We start from the raw sequence: 10,286 nt of genomic DNA, 5'->3' as shown, positions 1-10,286 counted from the left end.
TGGTGAAATAAGAATATTTACTCTTAAAAATAAATGCCTTATATAAACAATTCACAAACAACTGTTTGACGAGGAAGTTATTGTCTTTCTTAATCTTTGTCGATTTCAAAAGTACCATTATTATATTAAAAAACAGACAATTCTAGTTTGTTTGAATCACAGATTACACAAACAAACGGGTTGTTACTTAAACGGAAGATCTTTTACTTTCCTTTATTACTCATGTATTGTTGTTTTAATACTTTGTTGGATTTTCCGGTTGGCTTTTAAAAGTACATTATAAGTAGATCAAAACAACCGTCAGCAAGATAAAAAAAGTATTCTTTAGACCTTTCCTTAAACTAAAAGAACTATTGCCGTGACAGATGTTAACGACCCTTTTTAGTCGACGACCGTTAACAATTTTTTGTTTCGTACTTTTTTGAATCATTACAAATTATCCTGAAAGGAAGTTAGCTAATAATAGAAGAAATCTAAAATCGAATACAACAAAATAAACGGATTGCGTAACTTTTAAAACACTGCTTTTAATAGTTGCTACTTCCATAATATAAAAAAAATAGTTCGAAAAGAAAACAGCTGGAATTTTAAACTAATGCTTTGTGCGCACCAACTCCCACGCGCTTTAAAACGAAAACTAATAAGTTTATTTATAAAAGAATTTTTTGAGCTTCGGAGAGAATTAGAAAAAAAGAAAATGACCATTTGGATATTTATCTCTTTCGTTATATCAAGCTTCGTGATAGTAAGCACGCTTCCTTTGAATGCTGCAGTGTTATATGCAATTATAAACAACTCTAGTTTTCATTCAAAATTCCACGCCATTTTATTTAATATTTCGTTAAGTGATTTGCTCACAGCATTAGTTCTCTGTCCAACATCGTTGTACATTAATATTCAAAAACTAAGAGGCTTTGGAATACAGAGCAACACAGATTTATTTTTTAGGTATAGTATAGTACTACTATCAAAAGTTTACTTAATAACTATGATTCTTTTGGCAGCTGACCGCGTTGTATCATTGAGACATCCTAAGTACTACAGAAAATTACGCGTTTTCTACGTAGTTGTAGCCGTGGTATTGAGCTGGATAATTTCATTTTTAACCTCGATATACTTTTTCTACTCAGACTTCAGTAAATACCTTTCAATAACGTTTATTTGTTTTGTAAGCCCAACAGTAGTCATTAATTTAATAGTGGTAAGCTATTTTCAATTACATTTACGCAATTCTCGGAAAAAGACATTACGACTATTGTTACAAAAAGAGCATTCTGCCTGCCAATCGGGGTTAAAACCTCAATATAATCCAGATTTGACATTTTACAAAATGGAAAAAAGAGCAGCGGACACATATTGGTATATAACGTTATCATTTATTATTGTATACATGCCGATTTTAGGAACTTGCGGGTTTTTGCATACACGCAAACATGACTCTATTGAAGCACAGAAAGCGCAAAAAGTCATTTACATACTCGTAATGACTAGTTGCATCATTAAAATCTTCAGCTTTCTAACTCGACTTACAGCACTGCGTAAAGCATGCATCAACCAGTTCCAGAGTCACCGCGCCATCGAAAAAAAATGGAGAGAAGAAAGTTTGTGCCATCCAAAGCCAATGCAAGACATTGATAATCAAGTTGAAGAACATTCCGTTTAAGTAAATTACTCTTATTTATGTATTTCCAATTTTCAAAACAAAAATATTTAGTAATCTATGATTGGTGGTGAACTCCTAAAATTACATCAACTAGAAATAAAAATAAGCAATAAAAAACCAATTGAACTTTCGCAAAAAAAAAAACTAAGCAAATAAAAAATTATTTTAAAATTTACAGTTCTAACAAAAAAAACAAAAAACTTTGTTACCATATCAAGAAAATAACACTTTGTCTTGAAAGAAATAAGACTGTGACTTCTTCTAAAAATGAAATACAATGCAATTACTAATTTATATACATATTCACTCGATCCCAAAAGAGTATTTTCAAAGATCATATTGCATTTCTATTTAATACCACTTAAAATCAACGCCCTAGAAAAATTAAAATTCATTGCGTGCAAAATTAAATAATTAAATATAGATTATTCAATTTTCACGTAAAAAGGTATGTTTTTTAAATTATTTGTCTCATTAAAAAATTCGCAAACTTAACACAAGTAATGGAAGTCGTGTAAAAAAAAAAAAAGAAGCGACTATTAAATTTTTTCAGAACATGCATTGCGTTATTACTGTTATCTCAGTAAAAAAAAAATAATCGCATTTTAGACATTTACAGACGTCTACAATAGATTTGAAGGTTCAAAATAAGACATCTATTAAACGTCTCGAGTCCAAATAAAACACGAAGTTGTATAAAACGCCTTTAGATGTCTAAAATTGAACTTTTAAAACCAGATTTTATGCTGGCGGAAATGGGTATTTACTTGCTGAATTTCGTAGGAAAAAAAGAATGATAGATGTAAAACCAATGTGTTTTTTGCGTTTTAGACCACACCTGATTTTTATTGCTACGATGTTGACACGCGTTTATTTTAATACAATACTTTTTACGTTATGACTGTTTTAATGTTCTAAAACACAGAAAATTGTCGCTTAGAGTTATATAAGTATCGTAAATTGAATATCGAAATTTTATCGATAAAGTAATATCGAATATCGACGAAAAACGTTATAATTATTATAGCTAAAATTATTACATTTTTATCATGGTGTAAATAAATTTAAAATCTATTAAAGTAGACATCATTATACTATTATAATTTTATAAAAAAATTTCCTTTCTAATAAATAAATGACTTGTGCGCAGCGATGATCAAGATTTTCGAAAGAAAATTTAATCCGATTATATCGCGACGAAAAGCGGTTGCCAAAGCATCAAAACACAAATTGTTACACACAACAAAAAGTGGTGTAATGGTATATAAAGCGGTTTTATTGCACTGGTGAACTTTACTCTTTTCTCTCTTTCTCTCGTTTTGGTAAATTTAATTACGATATTAATCAAATATATTTGTAAATTTAATTAGCTTCTAAGATTTCATTTGCTAAACAGTTTCATGGATTAATTTTTCTGTTGAAGAAAAAAGTTAAACTGTTTTTGTATATAAATAAGATTTATTTAATTTGTATTAATGCTGTCATAGGTTAGGACCATGTTTAAAAATTACATTTTTATAAATTCGAATAGTAATATTATGACCTTTTCTTTTTTACTGTTATTTCCCCAAGACCGAGGTGGCTTCTGCAGTCGAAAGGGCTACTTTTTTTGAACAGTATTCAATTTTCTAGTACTGGATTAAATCACCTCTCAGCCAACGTTCTTATAATGTTAAACTCAACAAATAAAGCTTTTACTTGCACAGTGTTTAACATTTAGACGTACATTAGTTGTACACGCGTTGTGTACAACTTATGTATAATAATTTATATAAACAACAAAATTTCTCATTGATGCGCAGACCCCTTTCAGTCAGTCATGTACATTTTGCTAAGCAAATCCCTTTCAATCAGTTGTTATACATTTTACTGCATTCTCAAACTTTATTTATTATGCATGTAAATTAAAATTACTAAATGATAATTATAATTTCAATTAACATTTATGATTTTAATTTACTATGAATTCAAATGAAATAAACAGTTTAACTGTTTATGTTAAAAAATATCGAAAATCACAAAAGTTATCACCATGCAAATTTTCCGACCCTGCCCCCTCCCCCCCCCCCCCCCCCCCACAAAAAAAGAAAAAAAAAAGAAAAAGAAAAAAAATGAGAAAAAAAAATAGTATGTAAACTTCGCATGATCATAACTTTAGTAATTTACAATATTTTTCTACGAAATTTAAAATCTGTCAATAAATTTTAATATAGTTTACAATAGCAAAGCTGAAAATTTTACTACATGAGTACCCTCACATTTTGGTCAGGAGGCCCAGCGTTTCAGAGCTTTTTTGTTCCCAAGCCTCTGCCATCCCAAACTTTGCAAGGCATCCTCATTTCGCATAGGTATGAACATACTTAAGTTTGGATTATGCACAATGTGTGAAAGTGTCCTATCTGAAACATCAAAAATTTCATGTTGACGCCCATGAGTTAGACATAAATAACAAAAAAACAAAAACTTTTAAATAGAGTGAAAACAAAAGGGTTTAAAAACAGGGTGAAAATGAACATCACTACCAAGTTTACTTAATGGTGAAACAGAACGCACGATATTGTGTTATTTTGATTTATGACGTAGATATAATGAGCAGAAGCTAATTTTTGGTTTCCATGACAGTTTTGTTTAATCACCTACATGATTCGCTCAGTAAAGTTATTTATCAAACAATCTCTAAAGAATTAAGTATCAAAACATAAAACTAAAACACATCAATTTCAGGTGCATATTGTTCTAATAGACATAGTTTAAGATTACCAGAGCTAAGTAACATCGTGTGGATAAAATGTGACAAATGCAGCAAACCATATCAACTTCAGTGTTGTGGCCTCACCTATTATACCTATACGGAAATTTTCCATCGAAATTTCAATATTTTTCTTATGGATCTTAGCGATTACTCCATTTGTTCAATTATTAAAACCATGGTAACATACTTTTTTTTCATGTAACATTATAAAAATATGTTATCTTGGTTTTTAAGAATTTAACACGGTTTAAAAAAATTTATGTCTGAAAAATAAATCAACTGCTGACTATCTAATTATAATTAATTTCGGGTAGCTTAATACAGGAAAGGGTTCCCTATTTTTGATCGTATTAAAAAATTTATTCCGTAAAGACCGTTGTATTTTTTGTTAGCTGGATTTCACGACTCTTATATATATATATATATATATATATATATATATATATATATATATATATATATATATATACACACACACATATATGTATATATATGTATAGACATAGTACATATATATGTATATATATATATATATATATATATATATATATATATATATATATATATATATATATATATATATATATATATATACATACATATATATATATATGTACTATGTCTATGATATTAGCATAGTCAGCATGTTATGTATATTATTATTACTATTAAAAATATTAAATATATTTTTAGATTATAAGTATTATAAAATGTATCACATATAAGTTTTAAGAAAAGAAGACTGCATGTAGCAAACATTAAGCAAACATCAATAAAATTAGGGAGCCTCTCCTGTAGTAACTTTAGATTCTAGTTGATTTTAATTACTACTATTGTTTTTTACTTTTTTTTTTATAACACAATAAGTAAACTAGTTAGTTTAGTTTGTGTGAATTTATCGTATATTAGTTTTAGGTACAAGAGAGTATAACATTAAAGTGGTTATTCTATATTAAACATATTAACACTAATGTGAAACATATAGCTTAGTTATTGTAAAGGTTTTATTATAATTTATCTAATTTATCTTATCTACATATGGTCATAAATCATGACTTGACCTACAAATAGAGTTTCAACAATTCAACCATCAATTAAAGTTATATTAATACACTTCACAAAATATTATTTTTCAACTAACAAACTTTCATTTAATAATTTATTAACTAATAGTTTATTAACTTGATTAAAAGTTTATTAACTTGATTAAATATATATAAACAAACATGTAAAACTTAAATTAAATTATCCAATTTAAAGTTAACTTAATTATTATCATTAATTTCTGCATGCAATTTTCTACTAGTATATTTCATTGTGTGTATTGTGCGAAGTTTTCCATATGCAGTGAGTTTTGAAGACTCAATTTCACACCAACAACATGAGTGTTAACTACTATGAGATTGAAGTCCACAAACTATGTTTGCAAGCTTCATGTCACACAAGATAACCAAGGAGCTGAGAGAGCAAGCTTTTTTCACATCAATTAGTTGAAAAACTGCCTTGACATTTTCAAAGTTTTCTGGTGTATTTTTTGCAAAGGCCACTATCAGTTGCTTCTTAACCGCTGTGCTTTTATGGCACTCTTGTGACCAAAGTTTGACTGACTTTTGAAAAGGACTATGTGGCTCAGACTCACCGAGCTTTGAGTCAATTAAACTTAAACTCGCTTTTAAGAAAGAGCTACCACCATCTATTCCAAACTTTAAAAAAGCCTTGCTTTCAAGTTCTCTTGATGATACAATTTTTTCTTTGAGCTGATGCAGATCCTGGCAATGAACCACTTGGCAATTTTCTGAGCTGGCAACAAGTTTTGGGGAGCTTATGTGGGAGGAAGGGGGGAAGGGGAAACCCCCCCAAAAAAGGTTATTTTCAAGTTATAGTCAGTTTTTTTTTACAAATCTTGTCGGGTATTTGACACAATTCAGTCGGGTAAATTTTAGAATTCACCCTACCTCATTTTATTCGTAGAATCGCCACTGCCTCATGGTATATATCTTGTCTGAAATCATAGTGGATGCAATCTGCTCTGCACTTATTGGGTCTGCCAATACAAGTTCTCTGAAGTTTACATGACATTTACCTTGTGTACAATGATGAAAATGTCCACGAACAAGCACAGATAAGCAAGTTGTGCATCTTTTTTTAGCTGCAGGAGTTTGTGGACTAGCTTGGCCTTCATTAAATTGTAAAGGGTGTTTCTTTTTTCTCTTGGTTTTGGTAATATTGCAGATCAAACAATCACACTGTGTTGTTTGCCTTGTGACAACAATGTCAAAATTGAACAGGCCAGGAAAATATTTATTACTTGGCTGATTGATCTTAAGTCAAGAAGTCATACAAATTCCAGAACGCACACAATCATCACTGAAGTTCAAAGTATTTGAGCTAATCTTGTGAATTTTCTTCTGGTAAGATTTTGTCAATTGCTTGTCTACTTTTTTCATACGGATTAAGCAAATAGATTTTCTGCAGTCTTTATGGTTTTTGGCAAACGTAGGCATAATGGAAAACAAATATGTGGTGCACGGAAATGAGATGCTTTTGCATGGACGTAAACAACAATTGAGTGATAGGGATAAGCTGAGTAAGCTCAAATATCGATTGAAATTCCAGATAGGCTGTTTATAAGTACCTATACCAAGTTTAGCGTGATCAATTATCACTTTGATAACTAAAAACTTGTAAATGCATTTTTGAGGTGATATCTATCATTAAATAACAGACAAACTTAACTTTCTGCAAAAACCAAAGTAAAATATATCTGTTGGATTTCAAACTATGATTTTAATTTTTGGTGTTATGAGAACCTTATAGTATACACAAACATTGGTTAAAAGGATTTTGATAGAATATTTTTTCAGCATTAGGTCTTTGATTTTCCGGGTATAAAATAGTAAAAGTACAGTTTTAACCCTTAAGTGTTAACCCAGCTTATTTTATTCCATCAAAACGTCAAATAAAGCAAAAACTCATGATGAATGCAAAAAATGTTTTTTTTGCTTATGAAAAGCCAACAAAGAGATGGCTGATTTTATATTTTAACGTTGACAAAATGTTTTTTGTGAAACTGATTTTAATGATCCTCAAGTGCCAACAGGAATTTTTGAAAACTGTCGCATAGCTCATAGAGGGAAAGATATAGATGAAAATGTTTCTTAATATATGAATGCTTTATTTGTTGGATTGGACAACAAAACTTAACAACAAAATTTAACAACCCTCTACTAATTAGCACTATTATCCCTGATAGAACAATCAACCAATAAGAGAGGATGTTCAATATACTTTTCTATTATTATTAGAGATCTTCCTCATAGAATTTGTTGAATACAAAAGATGTGACATCTGAAAGAGTAGCTTTTTTGGTGTTTCCAAACAAGACTCTGTCACCTCATGGAACTGTAAGACTGAATCGAGAAGAAGGAAAACTGCTTCAAAGTTTTAGGAAGTGTGTACCTTAGAGTTTAGCAAAAAAAAAGTTTTACTACTTTATTTTTTGAAAAACCTTCTAAATGTAGATTTTTTTTTTTTGCGGAAGATGTAATAGATGCTCAAAAAAAAAAAAAAAAAATCTACATTTGGAAGGTTTTTCAAAAAAAAAAAGTAGCAAAACTTTTATATATTTTTTTGCTAATATCTTAGGTACACACTTCCTAAAGCTTTAAAGCAGTTTTCTTTCATCCTGAATTATTTAAATCAAATTCTTGAGCAAAAACTTTTTGTGAACATTCAAACATAAAAGGATCAAATCATTGCATTTCAAATCATTGCATTTCAAATCATTGCATTTCAAATCATTGCACTTCAAATCATTGCATTTCAAATCATTACATTTCAAATCATTGCATTTCAAATCATTGCATTTCAAATCATTGCATTTCAAATCATTGCATTTCAACCAGTTTGAAAAAAACTTTGTGGACATCATCTCTAATCTTTACATATTGCTATATGCATTATGTAGATAGGTTAAATTTGAAATTTCAGACTTCCAAGTACAACAGTTCAGAAACTATAGCCTTAGAAACATGACACAGTGCCCCCCCTCCTCAATTTACAAATGGTCAAAACAGACAAAATTTACAAGCATCTGGCATATATTAGCAACTTTAGGATTAAGTTGAGGAAGTCATAATTGAGGAAGTCTAATTCAATACAAGTTAATAAAAACTAATTTTTTAAAGTGAGAACTATACAGAATACAGTTCTAGTAAAAATAAAACACTTGCTGAAAGTGAGAAAAAAGTTATAAGGCCCTAAAGTAGTTTGTTTTGACCATTTGTAAATCAAGGGGGGCCACTGTATCATGTTCCTAAGACAATAATTTCTGAACTGTTGTACTTGTCTGAAATTTCAAACTTAACTTATCTACATAATGCACATAACAATATGTAAAAATCAGGAAAATCAGAGATGGTGATCCACAGGCCATTGGTCAAAATATAATGAACCCAAAATCAGTTATTTTTTTGTTGGCTTTTCATAAGCAAATAAAACATACTTTTTCATTCATTTTTCAAGATTTTCTGCATTTATCAAGTTTTTTTAAAATTATTTTACTTATTTGGAATTTTCAGAGAATAAAGTAAGCTGTATTAACACTTAAGGGTAAAAATATACTGTTACTATTTCTCAGCAAACCTTTTTAAGTGAAATTTTAAGTGAAACCAAATTGAAAACAAAACAACACTTTATATTTTAATAAAATCACAATACAGTTTTTAAAAACAAGTTTTAAACTCCAAATAAGAAAATTGTTAATTTGAAAATTTTGATTTTCATTATAAATTTTTTATTAATCCTATTTCTTATTAATCAAATTTTCTCCCACAGAGGTAATAGTTTAATTTTGGAATCTATACTAATGTAAACGTTTATTTTTGTATTACCATACCCCAAAAGGTTTTCTTAGGACAGAAAGTTCAAATTAAATTGCACTTTGCGACACTGTGTGCTGTTCCAAAACTTACAGAACAGTACTTCCACAATTTCAATAAAATTCTTTCAGTAATGTAATCAAATTTGTTTCCAAGTAAGATTCTCAAGTCTAATGAATCAAAAAGCCTATTTCTCTCCTGTGAAAAAAAAATCTCATCCATTCAATCTGTATACTTATTACAGAAGTAACAAAGAAGGAAAGAAGTACGCATATTTCAAAGCTGCACAGAGCTTAGTCTTTGAGAAACCAATCTTTTTGAAAATGATAACAGAGTTTTTAAAATTCTTTTATTTTCTAAGTTTCTTGCTTCTGGTTAAGAAAAATGGCCAAAAATTGATTTGATCTTTTGATAATGTCTTCGATGAATATTATACACATCAACCCATTTACATTATCCACAATTTACTGATTCCAAGCTAAAAATTAAAGAAATTTCCAGCTTTTTTCCACCATTTTAAGACTAGTGTACAAAATTATAGAGACTGAGTTCTCACATGCTTAACTATAGTGGCTATAGTCTTACATGCTAAGAGTTTGAGGTCTTACGCCCTAAATTATAAAGACTTAGGTCTCTGTAAGTTATAAGAAATACTCTATTAAAGAGGCGCATTTAGATATTATGAACTCATCTCCACTACTGATTTCTGTCCTAGCATAATTTAATTTAAATTTAATGCAGGTTCCATATCAGAATTTAAAATCATTCTATGACCCATAAGATTCATCAAATACTTGTAAATCTATTTTCTGCATTCGACTCCAATAATCCTTATGAGAGTTTGCTTACCCATCAAACTTTGAACATTCTCTAAATGGATGAAAGACTTGCACTTTTAGATTTCTTGTTTTGTTGACTTTGTTTCTTTGATAAATCTTAATTTTGTTTTGAAAGATAAACTATGAAATTTATTAAAACGCTTTTTTTTTTT

General features: G+C 29.2%; 2 protein-coding genes across 4 annotated transcripts in view; one reads left to right on the top strand and one right to left on the bottom strand.

Moving 5' to 3' along the window:
* Window positions 1–494: 494 nt before the first annotated feature.
* The window catches only part of LOC100197997 (Fanconi anemia group J protein homolog), a 95,803-nt gene continuing 86,011 nt past the window's right edge, over window positions 495–10,286 (bottom strand). For all 3 annotated transcript variants that reach the window (XR_010641260.1, XM_065807805.1, XM_065807806.1), the window contains 2 exons: window positions 1,873–1,924; window positions 495–1,738 (listed from right to left, as the gene is read on the bottom strand). Coding sequence is in view for 2 of the 3 variants with exons in the window: in XM_065807806.1 (XP_065663878.1) it covers window positions 1,711–1,738; window positions 1,873–1,924 (80 nt within the window). In the remaining variant the exon portion in view is untranslated. The remainder of the gene's footprint in view (window positions 1,739–1,872; window positions 1,925–10,286) is intronic.
* Window positions 596–1,717, top strand: LOC136085916 (uncharacterized). The gene has a single exon (XM_065807807.1). The coding sequence runs from the start codon at window positions 596–598 to the stop codon at window positions 1,661–1,663; it is 1,068 nt and encodes a 355-aa protein (XP_065663879.1). The 3' UTR covers window positions 1,664–1,717.

Source organism: Hydra vulgaris, chromosome 10 (genome assembly GCF_038396675.1).
Source record: "Hydra vulgaris chromosome 10, alternate assembly HydraT2T_AEP".
Taxonomy (NCBI): Eukaryota; Metazoa; Cnidaria; class Hydrozoa; order Anthoathecata; family Hydridae; genus Hydra; species Hydra vulgaris.
Note: the sequence above shows the minus strand (reverse complement) of the source record. Positions and strands in the feature narration are given on the sequence as shown.